Here is a 19951-nt window from a genome sequence, read left to right as displayed (position 1 = left end):
TGTCAAAACACTGCCTTTTGACAGCAGTAACTCCTTCACCTGCCTTCTGTCTCTTTTCCCTGCCTGACATCATCACACTGATACTTTAGTCGGCTTTTTGCCACTGCTCTGTATGCGTAGGATTTCTACAGAGCTGTTAGGAAAGCCGTTCTGGTTTTAACACCAGCTTATTTTGCTGTGAACACTCATTCGCACCTTAAATCGGTTTAGTCCCTAATCACTCCCAGTCTGGAGCCCTGCAGTTAATGCAGGTTTGATGTTCTCTTTGCAGTATAAACTCATCAGATTCTGTAGCTGCAGTGTAATTATTTCTAAGTTCAGTATCTGCCCCTGTCTGCCCCCTGCAGGTCAGCCAAGGTAATGTCCCAGGTGTGGAGAGTGCCTCTCTGGCCATGGACACAGAGGAGGGTGTGGAGGTGGTGTGGAATGAGGTGCTCTTCAATGACAAGAAGGTCTTCAAAGCACAGGAGGTATTATGACTCTTTTACCAACATAGTATGGATTTTTAAAAAGCTAAATTGTGGAGGCTTTTTTGGCCATTTTTGCTAAAAGTCTACTTAAACATTTAACAGATGATTTAAATTGTTGTGGATTTAGTTTTAGCTTTAATGGAGAAGGTTTAGTGTCCGAAGGATTGAAGGTTATGTGAACATGTGAACGAGCTCTAATATATATTTTCCAGGAGAAGATCAAGGAGATGTTTGAAAACCTGATGCAAGTTGAACACCCCAACATTGTCAAGTTCCACAAGTACTGGCTGGACATGAAGGAGAGCCAGGCTCGGGTGACAAGGCTTTCTTTCTTGCCATCTCTCCTTATTTTTTTTTAATACACACACACACACACACACACACACACACACACACACACACACACACACGCACACATACAGTAATACAGTTTTCCCCTCCTCCATTTCTGGCCCGCAGGTTATATTTATCACCGAATACATGTCGTCGGGCAGCCTCAAGCAGTTCCTGAAGAAAACTAAGAAGAATCACAAGACCATGAATGTGAAGGTCAGTGTTTCCACTGCGGTCACATACTGTACTGGACTGTTTCTTGTAGTTTTGCATGGTGGCGATACAGGGTACTGCAGTCTGTCAGTATTCAGAGCCAAAGTTCTAGCAGGATTAGGGATTATGTAACAGGACAGCCTGGTGGCTCAGTCTGCTCAGAAGTACTGTGTTTCTTATTTTCACAGCGTTGTGGGTTTGAAACCTGCTTGTAATTATCCAGCATCTTATCCTCGTTTTCTCCGCTGCTTTAATTTAATAATTCAATGCTATAAATGATAGAAAAAATGTAAACAGTGATATATGTATAGTGTGGCCTTCTTTCTTTTAATCAGTGAGAATGAGGGAGAAATATTGTAGCATATTACAATACAATATAAATTTCCATGTGGTGTCTGTTTCATGTTGCTCCCTTACTTGATATTCTAGGCCTGGAAGAGGTGGTGCACCCAGATTCTCTCTGCTCTCAGGTACTTGATTGATTTCTTGTCCAGGATTTTGGCAAGTGAGATGTCTTCAGTCACAGCTGGAACATTAACCAGATGTTGTTTTGTTTTCTGACAGTTACCTGCACTCTTGTGACCCACCGATAATCCATGGCAACCTGACATGCGACACCATCTTCATCCAGCACAACGGCCTCATCAAGATTGGCTCAGGTCTGCCCCCAGCAGGGCTTATTATGTCACTACAACCAGTACTGAAAGCCTGTGCTGTTGTCTCAGACTGTGTACTTCTGGATTTAGAATGTTTAAACTTAATTTTCTTTCCACAGTGTGGCATCGGCTGTTTGTTAATGGTAAGAACTGCATAATTTTGTTGCAGATAGTATATGTTTTCATTGATCCATTATTTTATTTCTTCTATTCATCTCTTTATTTATTTATTATTTGTGTCTTCTTTAACCAGTGTTCCCAGATGCTGGTGTCCATAGTAAAGGAAGGCAACACCGCGATGAACAGAGGAATCTCCACTTCTTTGCTCCAGAATATGGAGGTGATGTGTCTAACCTTTTCTATCTAATCTATCTTCTTTCATTTTTAGTGGATGTACCTCAGAGCAAAAATTCAGTCAGCACCTCCCCAGTTGAATTTCGCTCAAAGCCTCCCTGAAGGCATCAGTCCACCAAACCCACAGCCACAACCTGTAACGACATGCTAACCTCTCTGCTGAAATTAAAAGGATCATCTTTGTGAAGCTTGTAAACAAATTCTTGCCCATTGTTTCTGTGAGCGTGCTGTGCAGCGGAACCGAATAATTTGCAGAGCTCACTGCAGTAAAAGGGCCTTCCACCAGATAGCTGTGGGAATTTTTGTAATCTGTTGATTGTAATTGTAGAAAATAATAAGATACATGTAGGAATTACTGGATCTACAGTAAAACTGACAAGCCACAAAATGTATATTATTCCACTCAAATCATTTGGAGCTGTTTAAAAGATATTTTGTGCCACTTTTACAACAGTAAAAAGACAATGGATTTGTATTTTTTTATAGATTACAAAGCCTTTTGAGTGAAATTTGTAATTTGTCTTTGCCTTATTGGAAATCCTGAATGCACTGACTAAATAATGACTATATTTTAATGATGAGGTAAGATTTTTCCTTAAGGATGTCTCTGTGTCACCCTGTCCTCATCCGTCTTTACTTCTCCTTTTCTAGCTGGTGCAGACGATTATGCCATAGACATTTTCTCTTTTGGCATCTGTGCTCTAGAGGTGAGCGAAACATATCTGTAAGATTCCCATATACATATGTATATACACGCAGTATAACATATATATGTGTGTGTGTGTGTGTGTGTATGTTAACAGAGTATTTGTACCCCTAGATGGCAGTTCTAGAGATACAGGCCAATGGTGATACTGCTGTGTCCAAAGAGGCCATTGTCAATGCAGGTCAATCTCTGGAAGACCCTCTCATGAGGGTGGGTGTCACAAATAATGTTCTTCATATGCAAAATATATACTGTGCAACTAAGAAAACATTATGATAAAGACACAGTGTCCCACACCAGTCTATGAACACACTCACACCTTACTTTTAGACTATTCCAGGCCTCATACAGGGACTTTATACAGTTTTGGACTGACACTGAGTAACTCTACGGCAAACTGTGTGTTCAGTTATATGTTGGACTTAGTTTGTTGATGCTTTCTGCAGGAGTTCACCCAGTCTTGTTTGCGTCATGAAGCCAAGCTCCGTCCTACCGCTCACGACCTTCTGTTCCACCGAGTCTTGTTTGAGGTTCACTCCCTCAAACTGCTCGCCGCCCACTGCCTCATCAATAACCAGTGTGAGTTTCTCACCTCCACCTGCCTCCACAAATATTATTTGTTCCTCTTTCAATGCTCTGATAGATACAGCATTTATACAAGCAGCAAACAAATGTTAGACCCAAAACTGATGCTAAATTAAAATAAGTTATTATGCAATTAAGGCGGAGCCGTTTATTCTCTATGAAATCATAGGTCTACATGTCACATTCAGATGCACCCTGAAAAGGATTTTGAAAAGAAAAATGGGTCATAATTCTGCATGTTTAAAAAAAACCTTGCTAAAATGGGGCAAATGATGGTATAATCACATTTGCTCTTATAGGCATTGGACTCATTTTCCTAAATGTGTGTTTAATCTCCAGACCTGCTTCCAGAGAACTGTGTGGAGGAGAAAACCAAGTCCTTTGACCCCAACGCGGTCATGGCAGAGATCAGACATGAGGGCAGACCAGGAGTTCAGCTTAAGTAAAATTAAATAAACACCTTTCTTTGGCAACCTGTGCATATCGCAGCTTGTCAAACACAACACTCACTGTGCTCTTTTCACATCCTTTAGATATTCCCATGTGTCCCCTCTGGAGCTTGACAAGTTTCTGGAGGATGTAAAGTAAGTGGAAAAAAGTGAACTAAGATGAAACTAACAAAAGTAACTGCCATCCACTGTTCTGTCTGTTCCATATTTAATAGAACAGACATTCAGATTTTCAGTGTGACAAATTATTTAAAATAGTACAACAAATGAAAATGGCATGGAAAAATACATTGGGACCCTTAGCCTAATGTGTGTGGCACATCCTTTTGAGGCAATCACTGCAGTCAAACTCTCTCTGCAGCTCTGTACACCTCTCAGCCAATAGTTTGACCCAGCAGACTCCAGTTCCCTCTGGCTTGGTGATCACTTTCCATAGATGTTTAGTTGGGTTAAGATCAGGACTCATGGCAGGTCACTTCAGAAGAGTCCAGTATTTTCTCCTCATCCATTCCTGGGTGCTTTTACTTGTATGTATGTTGTAGCTTGTGTACTCTGTTGCAAACCATATGCAGGTATGGTATGCATGACAGAACAGCTTCTAATTTCAGTACTTCTCAGGCAGAATGACTTTCAGTGAGGTGCAAAGGTACCAGTACTTTTAACCATGTCTGTATGATTTTGTTTATATCAGTGATTACCATGTGACTTCAGCATAGAATTCAACATTTGTCCCTTGCTCTTTTCAGGAATGGGATTTACCCCTTGATGAACTTTGCCTCGACTCGACCTCAGCCTGTCCCTCGTGCCCTGTCTTTGTCTCAGGAACAGGTGGAGACGGTCAAGACACCAACTCCTGAACCGCAGGAGATGGAAACAAGGAGGGTTAGTCTTCAGACATGTCTGCGTCATCACAGCTGTGTTAAATGCACAGTCTTGCTGCCAGCAGAGCATGCATCTACATTGTCTTGTTTTAACCTACCTTATACACCACTGACACACTTCCAGTGGTGGAAAGTAACTAAGTACATTTACTCAAGTACTGTACTTAAGTACAATTTTGAGGTATCTGTACTTGAGTATTTTCATTTTCTGTTACTTCATACTTTGACTTCACTATATTTTAGAGGCAATACTTTTTACTCCACTACATTTATTTGATAACTTTAGTTACTAGTTACTTTTCAGAATCAGATTAACTATACAAAATACAGTGATCTGATTTTATTGGCCTTGATTGGAAATTCACAAAATACCCAATGGTACTTCAAATTATAAGCATAACAGGTAGTTGAATAAGCTCCTGCTTTACTAGTTGCAGCATTAAATGCGATGTACACAATAGTGCGTCAATAATTATATTCCAATAATTTAATATTTATTATGTGCCATTCTGTATAATGAGTACTTTTACTTTTGATACCAGTATATTTTGATGCCAATACTTTTGTACTTCTGCTTAAAAAAACTCAGGTTATGTTAGTCAGTAGCATCAATGAAGTAAATGTGCATGGCTTTAAATAAGGTGATCGGATGCTGAAAAGTGCGAACGCATCCCAGCAAAGGAAGTGAATGGATGCAGGGCAGAGGGGAGAGTGTGTCAGAGGTTGGATCTTTTATGTCCCGGGGGGCTCTTGACCCAGCTGCTTCAAATCTCCCTAGTCCCCACAGTCAGACTGCAGTACAGATTAAAGGAAGCACAGACACTGACACAGACAAACTGGGCAGGGACTGCAACAAAATCATGTGCCACCTACAAACAGAAAAACAGTCTCTGTTGTTTGTTGCCATATTTAGAATTGTTTAATAACACTAGATCAACTGTGTCAGAAACATGTAAATTTTCCATTGCAGATTTTTCTAAAAAGTATGTGTTGCTTATGTACATTATGTAACAGGATCAGCCTGTTTTTGTCTGTCAGCTTACTGTTATCATGTTTGTTTATTAGCAGTGATAATAAACAAGCATAAATCACCCAAAATATCTGAAAGCTGTTTTGCTTGTTACTCATTGTGATCATTTTTGTGTGATGTTGTAGGTTGTTCAGATACACTGCAATTTGGAGTCGAATGAAGAAGGGACAAAAACTCATGTGAGTTGCCCATTTCATCATAAGCACTTTTTAGGGGGGTTTCAGTCAGTTATGGTGGTTAGGCATGATTTAGATTTTACCCGGTGCCATTTTTTTCCCTTAGCTCTCTTTGTTTCTGAAGATGGATGATAAACTTCATAGGCAACTTAGCTGTGACATCCTTCCAAGTAAGTTCGCTGCAACTGTACCTTAAGTTTAGAATTATTATTTATTTTTCTTGTCAACAAATCCCAGCCAAAGATGTAAACCAACAAAGCATCAGTCTGCTAATACTTTTCTCACCTTTCTATGGCTCTGGGCTCCAAGCCTGTTAGTTTCTGCTTAACATGTGTTCGTGGTAATGAAGGAACATTACTCAGTGAATCAGTTCAGCTCATTCATATGTTATTGGACAACAGTTAAGCTCTATCGCACAGTGGAATAAGCTATATTTTTAAGGATTTTGTTGACGGCAACGAAAATAGGAAAAAATTGCGGATTTTTTAAAAAACATTCTTTGTATCTTTAATTTTTATAACTTAATTATTTCTTGTGAACCTTTCAGCTGACACTTCCAAAGATCTTGCCAATGAACTTGTTCACTACGCCTTCATAAATGAGGTAGATATGAAAGCTACTTTATTTTCCTTCTTGATCTACATTTTCAAACTTTTCGCTCAAATTGTTACACATGATGCATTTGATATCTATGTTACATATACTGTACTGGACTTATTTTCAAAAGAGACTTTGACCGAACACTCTTTATGTTCTGTGTGCTGTTTAGGAAGACAGTGAGAAGGTGGCGGGGTTCTTGGAGGACGCCATCAGCCGACACCGGGTCCGAACGCTCACCTCCGGGAGCACATTGTGAAGAGGAGTTACGACAGCACGCTGGCCCAGATAGAGGGGCCCAGGATGTTGACCACAAGGATTGAGAAAAGTACAGGGCAACAGGCAGGATCTCACAGCCAGGAACAGAAGGAGTGGAGGGAGCTGACCCAGCTGGGGATAAAACGGGGACAAACACAGACTTGACAGTCAGTAAATCATCCCAGAGACAAGAAGAAATCGTCAGCACTGAGAGAGGTACCGACAGCACCTCTGGTTGGAGGACCAGAGGCATCACGGTTGTGTTCTGCAATCCCACAGAACAGTGGAAGATTGACAAACTCCCTGCCTGAAAGGCCCATCATGCCTTAGGATGTCTTGACAACTTAGGTTTTCCATAATGCCACTAATCAAAACAAATACGTTTTACTTACAACTGCAGATGTTTTATTGCCTTGTTTGCACTCCATTGCCCACTTTGGCTTTGTTGAAGCTTTACTTTGAAATGTAAACAAAGCTATTTAGCTCCCTCACAAGCCAGAACCTTCAGTTTATTACTTTTTTTGGGAAGTTAATATTTCATCTAGCATGCACTGTTAATACTTGATTCAGTTGACTTATTTATTTCAGTTTAACTGTGAACAGTAGAATCACTGCACACTGTGCTTTTTTTGCTTAATTTTTATTACCTGCAAAACAACACCCTTCACTGCCCTCCTGGGTTAAAGGCTATTTCTCTGAGTCTAATGATGAGCAACGAAATGATGCCTCTATTTTAGACTGTAGTGCTCTAAGGGTTTTCCCCATGAAAGAGTTCTGAAAGCCAAAGACCTGCAAAGTGCCTGATATGGCAATGAATAAAATTTTTTCAGGAAATAGCTTTGAACCCAGGGGCACCCATTCCAGCATAAATCATTCAAGGCTGACCTCGACAGTACTAAAATCAGCTGCAGTGATTCAGGTGAGCAGCCATCTCTTATCAGGAGTCCACCAAGTCAGTCTGTGTGAACGTGAAGATTAAGTTGACACATGACAATGGCAGCTCCAATAATAGCAGCTGCTCTTGTTCAGTGGACATGTGGATCAGATGATAATCCTCTCTGCTGCAATCAAAAAAGTAATTAGAATGCATCATGGGAAGCTTGTGATTTAAAAACATTGTCCTATGTAAATAGGATAAAGGGTGTTAGTAATGTGATCTTGAGACTTGCTATTAGATTTGCTATATTGTCAGTAAATATTAGTGCATACTTTGCTGTATTTCCCAAACCATCTGAGAATCTTCTCTAATTGAATTTGTTTTGTAAATGTTTCTTGAGGTGTTTTAAGGGGGAAAAAAAATCCACTCAGCATATATTTAAAAAAATTTGGTTTTAATATTTGTGACATGTATGAAATGAGAAATATTGCCAACCTTTATTTCAATGGGTTATGGAGGATAAACGGTTATGGAGTCTTGGCTGTGTATAGGACTACCATTGGAGTTTACAGAACTGGGCTGTGACAAAACAAAAAAGTGAATTGCCTGGTCAGTCTTCAGCAGTGTACTCCTGTTTGTCCCATTCACTTAGCTCTGCTTTATTTGTTGCCTGGGTCTGTAAGGTTGTACTCAACACTGCTGTACAGTCATTGCTCACAGTACTTATCTACTATTCTCTGTGTTAATCCTTCTTATCAGTGGGACATTGAAGACAGGAGCCCTAAATCCTCCCAGACCGTTGTGTACATATTTGTTTGTGGCTGTTAAAAGGGTTTTCATAGGACAAACTTTCAATGCAAAGTAGTGCCACTATTGCTCTTGTTTGATCTAGTAAGGCTGCATGTCTTAATAGCCTGGAACCATTCAAAACTTTGCATTTTGTTTTTGTCAGTCACAGTACAGTTCCAGAGGGAATTTGACCGAGAAAATGAATGTTTAGACGGGGCATACATGACAAAAAAACAAAAAAAGAAGTCCACACGTCAGTCTTATTTTACATCAGATGATTATTTTCCCATGACTGTTGAAAGAAACGTGTCTTGGAATGTGTTCTCCTTAAACCTTAGTTAAACATTGTATCTATTGCCGTTAACTACATGACAATAAATATGTAGAATGTTTGTCTGAAATTACAGTTGATTGATTTATAACATTAGAATTTTCTGAGGTAACTATTCTTAGACATAGCCCAGTGTGTATTGAGGAGGCTTTTTTTTTTCTAAATTAATTTATTTTGCAAGAGAGGGTTAATTTTACATCATCTTTGCATCTCCAGTTTCTTGGTAACCATAATTATAATGAAGAATAAATTTCAAATTGTGAAAAATATATTATATCGGTGCATATTATCAGTCCCATATTCCTTCATTTCTGTCCTTCAGATCATAATGAAAGAGCTTATGCCTTATGGCCGAACTAGACAAATTTAGCAAAGGATGTTGTTGTTGTTGTTGTTGTTTGTACTTCCAAAGGAATGTGGCTGGTTCAGTTTCTGAGACACATATAAACTATCCTAGCAGTGTTACAAATTTTGTTGCAGACAACATTACAAGTTACACATGTGTTTTCAATTCAGTAACGTATCTCATTAGGTTCCTGCTCAAGATGGCATTGGGACTTATGGATTTACCTTCATTATAAAAACCACTAATTTTGATGATATTTGCCTATTTGGTACCAAAATCCGACTGATCAGATTCTCTGATAGGTTGTTAGGTCACAAATAAACAGGTAGTGTGTTGTTAGTGCAAGCTACCTTTTTTAACCTATAGAGTGTTTGTAAGTTATTTATTAACGTTATAAATCCATTAATTGCGGCATTATGAATGGTATCTTACCCGAAAGTGGTACCAAAATTTGTAGCCCCATCTAGGCTAAAAACAACAATTTAAAAACACCAAGAAAATACACTTTCATTATAAAAAGAATTGATGGTGCAATACAATTGAAACTCCTAAACGGGTAACAGAATATTAGAGAAGCACATTGCATTGACAAATGGAAAAACATTGAGAAATTATACCATAATTAGATAAATGTAGTTCTCACAATTACAAGAAAAGATGTAAAATATGGATCTGGTAAATCTTAGACAGTAAGTCAAGTTACAGAATACAGTCTCCAAAAATGATTTTCTTTTGTTATTTTATTGCTTCAGTAAAATCTGAATGGTCACGAAATGATTTGTAGCAGCTTTACTCGTGAAAGATTCGTAGAAGGATGTATTCAAAACTCCCTACCTCTCTCTACCATCACTGTGATTATCTATCGCGACACCTTTCCATTGGAAACGTGCAGATCTCGCGAGCGTTGTGGTGCGCTCCTGTCCAGTAGGACCTACTGAGTAGGTGACGGTAATGCAACTGGAAGTTGGTTTGCCACCCGCCATTAGACACAAAGAAGAAGACGAAAAAGAAGCATGGTGGTGTGTAGTAGGGCTCTATTTAAATTTCCCAGAGATACGGGATTAGAAAGTAGGATATACGGTGTTTTTATTTATTGTGTTTTAAATAAATGTCGGTGTACATAAATCTTGATGTGACACACTCCGTTGCAGTAGGTGGCGGTGTGCACCCAAAATACGTTGGTTCGCGGCCCGCCATACTAAGAGGGGAAGAAGCAGCAGCAGCAGCAGCATATTGTGGTGAGTGGACTTCTTGGAGGAGGTGTACTTAATGGCGGTTACGGAGACTGCGGTAAATAAATTTCTTGATAAAGAGACATTTTAACAGTTTCAGCTAAAATGGTGAATACGTGAGTAATGCGTGAGGTCTGTTAGAATTGAATTGTACTAAATATACTGGAAAATTATCATATATCTTACTGGGGCAAACGTAGACTGTTCGACGCCATAGTGATGATGGCCTAAACATGAGCTAATATCAGCTAGCTCCTTGCTAGCAACAAAGATAGCTTAATATACGCCATCTAAATAGAAACAGTGCATCGCAAATCATGTAGTACTTTAATAAAATTGAAGGTAAGCTTACTGACGTGTAATAAAGCATGGTCGTAGTAATACCCATATCGACCCTAGTTAAACACGCGTTAAGCTCTTGTTTCACCTTAGCCGTTATTGCTACTTAACTAACGTTAGCTAACATACGCTAAGCGTGAGAGCGCTACTTAGCATTCATGTGAGCAAGCTAACCGTAGTTGACTGAAACGGGCCGGTTGAGTGTAGTCTGCAATGCAAAATAATTTTAGCTGCCTGTTTCTCTTTTTGGTAGTCTGAAGGCATTTTTTATTTCCCCTAGAATTTGTTGAATTGTTAAGGCTTCCCCATCAGTCTTCTTCCCCCTGGGGGCTTTCCTGCCTCAGTCTGGTGGACCCGGCGATTAGCGGGTTGCTTCGGTAAGGAGTTCGTACCGTCCAACCTGGTTTAAATCCGGGTAACGTTATGACCTCTATATGATAGTATATACAATGATAACCTTTGCTGTGTGGGGTGGTATAACTTATGATTGAATTACAGGTAATGTAGTTATGGATGTTTATACAGACAGGCGTTTGTGCTCTAGACTATGTTACTCAGGTTTTGTATAAATGGCTGTGTTTGAATTGCAGGGAGGTGAAGCTCTGACGATGGAGAATGGACAGAGCACAGGCTCCAAGCTTGGCCTGCCGCCTCTCACCCCAGAGCAGCAGGAGGCACTTCAGAGGGTAGGAAACCCTTGACATACACTTCCTGGCTAAATGTACACTTAGTGATAATGTAATTCCTTGTGTAAGTTTCTGTGCAGGTTTCAATGCATTTATGTGCACTAAAGAAACCTAGTTAAAGTCAGCTTTTTTTCCGTAACCTGGTTTCTGAAAAGTATGAATATGTGAAACCTGGCTTTGGGACAGGATGATGGAGAAGCCCGATTACTCCTGGATGAACCCTGTTTCTTGGCCATTGATACATGTAGCCAGGTTTCTGATATATTTTTTTCCACATAAGGGCATTACATAGACTTCAGGCAAAGATAACAACAGCAGCTTGGATGAGAAGAGAGACTGTTACACATAATTATGCATCCTCATTTTTTAAAACTTTCTTTCAAATGTCAACTTAAATGAGCATAGAGGAGTATCTAAAAGTCTAATGTTTTTACCACCTAAAACTTTAGTAAGATAAATTGAAAATATTTATTGAGATTTATACTAACCAGTTTACTACAATCTATGTAAACCCAGTGTCCAGTTTTTGGTATAATCAGCTTTTTCTTGTTTTATTGTGTGTATGTAAATCCACTCGGGTTAGGTATTGTTGTTTTTTTTTCTGCTACTGGTGCTAAAACGATACTTTCAAAACTGTGCTGGTACCTAAATGGTACCAGAACAAATATTTTAAAAAGAAATGAAGCGCAAGACCAGGCCATAAATTTAATATTTTGAAGGTCAAGGCCATTTGGTCTTGGGTTTCATACATTTTCAGAGGGCACAAAGACCACTAGAATGGGCAATAAGGCCAAGACAAATGACATGACATGATATGTATGTGTACATAACTTATATGTTTACAACCTGAGCAGTAATGTTACATGTTAGCATGTTCATAACATACATGTTATGTTTATATTAAAGTGCAGATGCTTGTAGAGCTGTTAAAGGGAACTATGCAGAGATGGTATAGCAAGTGTGCACCTTTATTTTAATTTGGATAGTAAATGTTATCAGACTTCTGAGGTAAATGGAGCACAGCACAAGTGTTATGCTCGCGTTAGCACGTGATGTGCTGTGATGCTTCTGTCTGTTTCACAGCAGCAGAGGGCAAATATTTCAATCAACGAGCATTTAAGTGGCACTGAAATCTGCATTATGATTCGGTCCAGTAGATACAGACCGTATAATGTAGTTGGAAATAAATTTAAAAACAAGTGTGTGTTCATATGAGGAATTTAAATGTAACACCTTTTCTCCTTTTTTAGGCAAAGAAGTATGCCATGGAACAAAGCATTAAGAGTGTGTTGGTGAAGCAGACCATTGCACATCAGCAACAGCAGCTCACCAACCTGCAGGTGAGATGTGTGCATTATTTTTTTGAAACTGCACCAAACACAAAGTTTGTGATGTCCGTGTCATCTGCGAGTCTTGAATGTAGATATTCTAGCAAGGGGTGTGACGATGCACTTAGCTCGCGAGACAAGACGATACACGATACTGAGTTCATGAGACCATAGTTTAATGCAGTTTTTAAGAAACCTTCAATGACGAAATATATAACTGGAAAAATAGTTTTATTAGAGTGAAAATCACAAAATCCAGAACACTGCAGGTGCATTTTGAAATGTTTAATCTTGTGATGAATTTTACTTCAGTTGTACTTTCTCAGTATGAATTATCATATGCAGTAAAAGACAGAACAATATGCAAGCACTGCAAAATGTTCTGCCAGAAACTCAGGTGGCTGGCTTTTCTCCTGTATGATTTCACATGAGCCTCCTCAGACCTTATCAGTGCGTGAACTATGCATGAGCTTGTAATTTCTAATCGAAGCTGTGCGTGACCTTCTTTCACCCTTACACTCTGTCGTGCTGGCTGCTGCTCTGGTTCTATTATGTACTGATATTGTGAAACAGCTTTTCACCTCGATGATAAATATCGTCACGTTTTAATATTGCGAGATCTCGTCACACCCCTAATCCTAGCCTAATTTACACCCCGAATCCTAACCTTTCCATACATTAGAAGTTCAGACGTAATCAGAAGTCTGTTTTGGTTTAGCACTTTTGGAAGTCTTACTCTCTTCCACACCACCACTCTTTTGTGAAAAAGACCACATGTGTAGACCGTGTGCCCTTGCTTTTTCCTCTGCTCTTTTTCAGATGGAGAAGATTCTCATGAAGGCATTGGTTACCATATTAAATGCTTTGCAATCTTAGAGGGAACTTGTTTGTTTATTGCTGTGTGGTGATTTGTAATTTCGATAAGGGAGGGTCTTAATATAGTGTTAGCCTAACACCAGTTTTGTCTGTTTAGCAAAGCAATGACCTTTTTAAGCAAAGCTAAGGGATATCTAACCTACTTTTCAGCACTTTTTTCATCTTTACTGTCTTTCAGATGGCAGCAGTGACAATGGGCTTTGGAGATCCTCTCTCACCTTTACAATCGGTCAATAGATTATTGAATTTTATTTTTCTGTGCGCATTCTCAATGGAAAGGACTGTTACCTTTACTGGTTGCTTTGTCAACAATCCCTGCCTTTTTAATCTAACCATTGAATGCATATTTTGTGAAAAATCATGGCTTTCTAATGCTAATGTAACTGCGACCATGTCTGTAATTTATTGTGAAAAGATTGGCTGTTGGTGAAGCAACAGGATCTTTTTTTTTAGGGTTTCCCCCCCCCAAGAATATAGCTGAAGCTCTTTGGCTGTTAATGGGATTTTTAAAGGACTTTATACAGAGTTTATAAATTTGAGAAAAGTCATGTCACTTTGAAAAATATGCATTTACTTTATTCAGAAACAACTTTTGGCATGGGATGAAAGAGGGATAGCAATCCCTTTTAATGGATCAAAATGAGAGAACTGGAACAGGGATTTTTTTTGGCCATCTCAGTCTTTTTTTTTCTGTCAGTGATGTTATGTATAGGGCACTTTTTATTTTGCTGTTAACAGAATGGAATTTAAAGAAGCAGACTGACTTAAAGGCATCAGTAAAACACAGCAGCTTTGGGTGGTTAACCCATCCCTCCCCTTAGACTTGAGAAGAAAGTTTGAAATGCTTTCATCAAGACTATGTATGGATTTCGTTTGAACTCCACAGTTACTTTTGTTACCTTACTTGCATCCCTGGACAACAGGTCAGTTACTGAAGCCAAATATTTGTGGGGGCTGTGCATGTTGATCACTTCAGTGTGTTTTCCTCCATATGTCTGCTCAATTGTAACAGAAGCCATTTTGTAATTAAAAGTGGTGACATCAGTATTTTATATTGGCTATACATGTTAGTCTTTTTTCCCTCCACAAAATTATGTTCATAGATTACAGTATCCCCTTATCATCCTATTTACCTGCCAAGGCCCCCTAACTTGGAATTGGCTTTTTACTATTTTGGGGAAAGCAAGCACCGTAGAAAATACACATTTATTTGTGTGTGTTTGTCTTCCTTTTGTTTACTTTCTAATGCTTAATGTGGGTTGTTTTTCCTGGTTGGCAGGTGGCAGCTCAGCGGCAACGCGCTCTAGCCATCATGTGTCGGGTGTATGTGGGTTCCATATACTATGAACTTGGTGAGGACACCATCAGACAGGCCTTTGCCCCCTTTGGCCCAATCAAGAGCATCGACATGTCTTGGGATTCTGTTACTATGAAGCACAAGGTTAGTGTCATTCAAATAGTCTTAAAGCTGATGTAAGTGCTGTAGTTACACCTGGACGTCAGTGCAGAAGACTACAAAAATTGCTACCTAAATCTTCACTTTTGTCCATTCTGTTTTCACTGTTTAGGGGTTTGCCTTTGTGGAGTATGATGTGCCAGAGGCTGCTCAGCTGGCTCTGGAACAGATGAACTCAGTCATGTTGGGGGGCCGAAACATTAAGGTATGTTTTCTGGAGATAGGACTTAGGTCTTTGGAACAACTTGTCTGCTTCTTCTGTACCGCTGTCTTTTTGGGGTGCAGTTTGATTAATTTTTGCAGCCTTTGGAATTTTGAGTCAGTTTGTTTGTCAACCTTTTTGTGATACTTAAAATGTCAAGTCAACTTCTTTTTATGTAGCCCAATATCACAAATTTGTCTGAGGGTTTTTATAGTTTGTGAAATAACTTCTATGACTAATTTCTCTTTTTTTTCTTGTCTTTGTCTGTTAATTTCCAGGTGCGTGTGGTGTGTGTATGTTTAGTGTACTGTCTATCTGTGTTGCGTGTTATGCTTCCATGATGTCATCGAGGCTGTTTTAGTGACAAGTTCCTGTAAGATGCCCAGTGGCGCGTGGCATCATTCTCTGTCCATGGAGGACTGATGATGGGCTGCGCCTGGTTGGTGTTGCTTGGCCGCCCCATCTGTAGTACAGATCTCACTTCCACTTAAATGCTCGTCTCATTTAGGAAGTTCAGTTATTTTGCCAAAGAAGTCAGGGTGTGTAGCCGTAGCGTGAGAGATTTATTCCTTTCGGTATTGCCACCAGCTCAGCCAGTCACATTATGCGTGAATCTGGTGTCTTGAAATAAGCAGTATTTTCCTCTTTGACACTGATAGTATTTGCATTTATTTGTAAATAGATATTTGGTACTACAGGAGAGCTGGCAGTTTATCTAATTTACATGACTAGTTGGTTTCATATTTGTGTTGGTTAGAGGTTCTTTGAAAAGTGTTAATAATCTGCATAGTATGATAAGTATTGTCCATAGTTTACAGTTTAGCTTTTTTATGGCAAAGCTTTACTTTGAGTGTCATAATTATTTTAAGCCTAATACCCTTCCCTGTTTGAAAATGATGGATTTTAAGTGTTGGAGCATTTTGTAAATGGTGGCTAGGATAGAATGACATAGGCTAGAAATGTTGAGTGCTTAAGATAACATTTGATCAGATTTTTAAAAAGTGGGGTAAAGGACATGCACTTGAGCATAACCAGAGTTTATTGGACATGACTGTACTCATTGAGTATAGTAGCTTTGACTAAACCTGGTAGCTGCCAAAAGTTTTCATTGCAGGCATGTAGAGTTTTCCGACGTGCGTTCCTGGTTGGTACTATGAACCCCTTGCTCAGTATGATCTGTGCTGTAGGTTGGGCGGCCAAGTAACATCGGTCAGGCGCAACCCATCATTGACCAACTGGCAGAGGAGGCGCGCGCCTTTAATCGGATCTACGTGGCATCCGTCCACCCTGACCTATCAGATGATGATATCAAGAGTGTGTTTGAGGCCTTCGGAAGGATCAAGTCTTGCACGTTAGCCAGAGACCCCACCACAGGGCGACACAGAGGCTTTGGCTTCATTGGTGAGCTGGGGGTCACTCATTCGCTCACGCTCCTGTGTTTTCCCTTGCTTTTACTACTAACTACTATTTTTATTCCCTCACAGAGTATGAAAAGCCTCAGTCAGCTCTTGACGCTGTGTCTTCAATGAACCTGTTTGACCTGGAGGCAAGTATGAATCCCTTCCAAAGGGATTTAATGGCCTTCCAGGTAAATATAACCCAGATCTAGCTAGAATTGACACCAAAAGCACAGATAACATGGGCATAGAGTTTTTAAGTGACTATGAAAAGGCCAGTTTTGCTGAAGCCCTCCCATTCACTGTTTGGGTGTCTAAACTAAGACTCTTCTTTTTAATAAGCACAGATAGAGTTAAAGTGAATTTTCAGTGTGCACAGTCACCCTGAGTGTGTTTACATGGGCATGAGTATCCTGGGTTGGATCATATTTGGCATATGGTGTTTATATGGAACATAGAGAAATATGGTTATGTGTATCCCTGTGTACCTGATAAAAACTAGTATCCTGCTTACTGATGTCATCTATATCCATCTGTATGAACAGCCAACAGGGCCTATTTTAATAAGGAAAACATGTTGATAAAACTGTATTTATTAGTTTTTTTTATGCTGGAATAGGCTGATGATATATAGGCCTACAGGCTAACGTTAATAGCCCTTACACATTGTAACACTACCAGGAGTTGATGTAGTCTTCAAGGCTCAGTATCCATTGCACAAGGAAGCAGATGACAACGACAGCTCACTCCTGTACAGCGGAAAGTCACCAGTGCATATCATCCATTATTTTGAAGGATTTGCAAGTTGCTGGATAAAACCCCCTTAATGTTTGGCCATATAGTACTGTTTCTTCAGAATTTTTGCACTGTGATCTGACTTGTTCTACTGCAGCCTACGTGTTGAGAAACCTGCATCCTGTACTCATCCCCATGTAAACGCACTCAATCATTAATCAGATTGTTTTATAATGGAGAGAACTTTTTATCATCACTGGTGTTTGTTTATGACTTGTTAAGAATAGTCAATGATTGTTAGTAAAATTAAACTGAAACTGTTTAAGTGACCTTAATTCTCCCTGAAGAGAGGAAAGGTTGAGCTCACCCTGCTATGCTGTGTGATTGTTGACTGTGCTGCCTTGTGCTGTGTTCTGTGTGTTTCCCTTGCCTAATGTCTTCGGCCCCCCTCTCTTAAGGAGGCTGTAGCCGGTGCATCAGTGTTGGGAGCATTAGCTGCACCCCAACTTCTTGGTCAGCAAATGGGGATACCTCAGGCTGTCATGGCTGCCCAGGCACCAGGGGTCATCACAGGTATGTACCAGCGAGTACTCATTTTCATAAAAGCATGAGATGGATAAAACTTAACTGTGCTTATAGTGTTTAAAATGTACAGCTTTAGCCACAGTTTAGTTAGATTTTGAGCCTGCCGTAATCCTCACAGTGGTTGTAATTGAAGATGTCCTGAGGTGACCCTGAGGATTTGTATTGGGATTGATCTAATTTGTTGAATTTCTGTAGACCAGCTCATCCTTGCTTTCTGTAGAGCACTGTTTATGTTTGTGTGTGCAAAGACAACACCAAGGAATGTCTGTGGGAATCCAAAAATGCTTTTAAAATGGCAGCTGGACTCACTTCAGGTTCTTGAAAATGGTCAAATACCTGAGACTCCCCACCAGTCAGAACTAAAGATGTTTATTGGATGAGAGGTGAAATGTCTTGCCATCTGTTAGCACTTTTGGAAATATAAAGAAGCAAAGTTTGGAGGGAACTATTTAGGGGAACTTAAAGTTGGTAGTATTTTCAACAGTCTCCACACAAATGAACTGCCTCTACTCGAGGTTGTCAGTCAGTCTCCAACTTGGATTAGGTTATTCATCTGTGCCATAGACCTCTGTTGTGTTCAAAAACGGTAATATAAAAAAACCTCTGTGAAACACTGCTGCAGCGGTTGACACATTTCATTACGAAACACTGGACCCACATACTTGTTAAAAATGTTGCTGCAAAAGCTTTAAACAACCGTAACTTTTTACTGTGTCTGATGTAGCAAGACTCAACTGTGCACCCCCTGGGCAGGTGGTACACCAAGACTTTGTTCAAGGTTGGCAGGTCTGCACATGGAAGCTGATCCTGTCTTAGCTATTTGATGAACAGCAGGATTAGAATTTAATTCAACCATGTCTTTGAATCTGGCTTCAATCAAAAGGTGTGACTCCGGTGCGTCCTCCCATACCAGTGCTTCCCCAGGTTGGTCTTGTGAACCCTGTGCTTGCATCACCACCAGTCCTGTCTAATCAAGCTGGTGGGTCCAACCAGCAAGAGAAGAAAGAAGACAAAGAGGAGATGCTGCAGGATGGTACAGGGCAGGAGATGTTGAGTGACCAAGAGCACATGAGCATCTCAGGCAGCAGTGCCAGACATATGGTGATGCAGAAACTGCTTAGAAAATCAGAGGTAAGACTTGGGAAACGAGGTAAAAGTGAAATTTTTATTTGTTCTTGTTTGTTTGTTTTTTTTTAGGTTATCTAAATAAAATTGTTTAACCAATTTTGGCTATGTCTCCTCAGTCCACAGTGATGGTGCTTCGAAATATGGTTGGGCCAGAGGACATTGATGATGATCTGGAAGGTGAGGTGACGGAAGAGTGTGGCAAGTTTGGCTCCGTCAACAGAGTCATCATTTACCAAGAAAAGCAAGGAGAAGAGGAGGATGCAGATATCATTGTCAAAATCTTTGTGGAGTTTTCCATGGCCTCAGAGATGAACAAGGCAATCCAAGCCCTTAATGACCGCTGGTTCGGAGGTCGTAAAGTTGTTGCAGAGGTGTATGACCAAGACCGTTTCAACAGCAGTGACCTGTCTGCGTAAAGTATCTGAAATGGTTTACCAGCGCCCATCACCATACCTGTTGCCCAAACTCATTTCAGCTCCAGTCACTGCAGTTAGAGATACAGGCCTCTGAAACTTGTAATTATGTTTAACTTTTCTTTTTTAAATTGCTGTTAATATTAAATGCCTCAATGGGGGATTCATTATAAACATTTACATGTAAGATTTTGCTTTGTGATCTGTGAAAACTGAATTTTGGTGCAAGTGTCACATTTTTATAATCTGATCTTGTGAAATGTTTAGGTTTTCCTGCTTTAGCTCCTTTTTCATTAAGTTGTTGGGACAGTTAAACACTTTTTTCCTTTCTATTAAAGGTTATTGTTTGTCCACAAAAAGTGTGGTGCGTTTTTTTTTTTTTTTTTTTAATAGTGATTATGAATGAAGATGTATTTGGAAAGGCCCCAGTTGATTGTACGTGGTTATCCAGAGTAGAACAGTGCTGTGTGAATAATCATACCCATGATAAATTATAATCAGGTTTATTGGCATCTGGATTGTG

The 19951-nt window shown here is 39.7% G+C and overlaps 2 protein-coding genes across 8 annotated transcripts in view; both read left to right on the top strand.

Annotated features, from left to right (window-relative positions):
* Positions 1-8858, top strand: part of LOC109970129 (nuclear receptor-binding protein 2) — a 27064-nt gene extending 18206 nt beyond the window's left edge. Inside the window, exons 2-18 of the mRNA XM_020617488.1 lie at positions 348-470; positions 683-784; positions 930-1019; positions 1446-1486; positions 1581-1675; positions 1792-1815; positions 1926-2012; positions 2678-2733; positions 2847-2942; positions 3179-3311; positions 3657-3759; positions 3851-3901; positions 4513-4648; positions 5803-5856; positions 5960-6023; positions 6401-6456; positions 6623-8858. Of these exons, the coding sequence (XP_020473144.1) occupies positions 348-470; positions 683-784; positions 930-1019; positions 1446-1486; positions 1581-1675; positions 1792-1815; positions 1926-2012; positions 2678-2733; positions 2847-2942; positions 3179-3311; positions 3657-3759; positions 3851-3901; positions 4513-4648; positions 5803-5856; positions 5960-6023; positions 6401-6456; positions 6623-6709 (1398 nt within the window). The 3' untranslated portion in view covers positions 6710-8858. The remainder of the gene's footprint in view (positions 1-347; positions 471-682; positions 785-929; positions 1020-1445; positions 1487-1580; positions 1676-1791; positions 1816-1925; positions 2013-2677; positions 2734-2846; positions 2943-3178; positions 3312-3656; positions 3760-3850; positions 3902-4512; positions 4649-5802; positions 5857-5959; positions 6024-6400; positions 6457-6622) is intronic.
* A 1116-nt stretch (positions 8859-9974) lies between these two features.
* LOC109970130 (poly(U)-binding-splicing factor PUF60-like) lies at positions 9975-19617 on the top strand. 7 transcript variants are annotated; one of them, XM_020617491.1, is made up of 13 exons: positions 9976-10070; positions 10203-10289; positions 10903-10999; positions 11213-11308; positions 12559-12648; positions 13691-13741; positions 14792-14953; positions 15081-15173; positions 16358-16571; positions 16655-16758; positions 17761-17875; positions 18771-19018; positions 19132-19617. In XM_020617491.1, exons 4-13 carry the CDS (start codon positions 11231-11233, stop codon positions 19429-19431), a joined length of 1455 nt encoding a protein of 484 aa, XP_020473147.1. In that variant the 5' UTR covers positions 9976-10070; positions 10203-10289; positions 10903-10999; positions 11213-11230; the 3' UTR covers positions 19432-19617. The 7 variants fall into 7 exon arrangements, with proteins under 7 accessions (XP_020473150.1, XP_020473145.1, XP_020473151.1 ...); XM_020617490.1 differs by having other exon boundaries at positions 10203-10341; XM_020617494.1 differs by lacking the exon at positions 10903-10999 and having other exon boundaries at positions 9975-10070.
* The last annotated feature ends 334 nt before the right edge of the window (positions 19618-19951 follow it).

The sequence above is a fragment of the Monopterus albus genome, unplaced genomic scaffold, assembly GCF_001952655.1.
Source record: "Monopterus albus unplaced genomic scaffold, M_albus_1.0 scaffold190.1, whole genome shotgun sequence".
Classification (NCBI taxonomy): domain Eukaryota; kingdom Metazoa; phylum Chordata; class Actinopteri; order Synbranchiformes; family Synbranchidae; genus Monopterus; species Monopterus albus.
This window is presented reverse-complemented; position numbering and strand designations above follow the sequence as displayed.

Bases quoted from the DNA above. Each gene is read 5' to 3' on its own strand.
- LOC109970130 (XM_020617489.1), top strand. From the start codon at position 10,321: ATGGCGGTTACGGAGACTGCG. The intron at 10,342-11,212 runs GTAAATAAATTT...TTTGAATTGCAG, and splicing joins TGGCGGTTACGGAGACTGCG to GGAGGTGAAGCTCTGACGAT. The intron at 17,876-18,770 runs GTATGTACCAGC...TTCAATCAAAAG, and splicing joins GGCACCAGGGGTCATCACAG to GTGTGACTCCGGTGCGTCCT.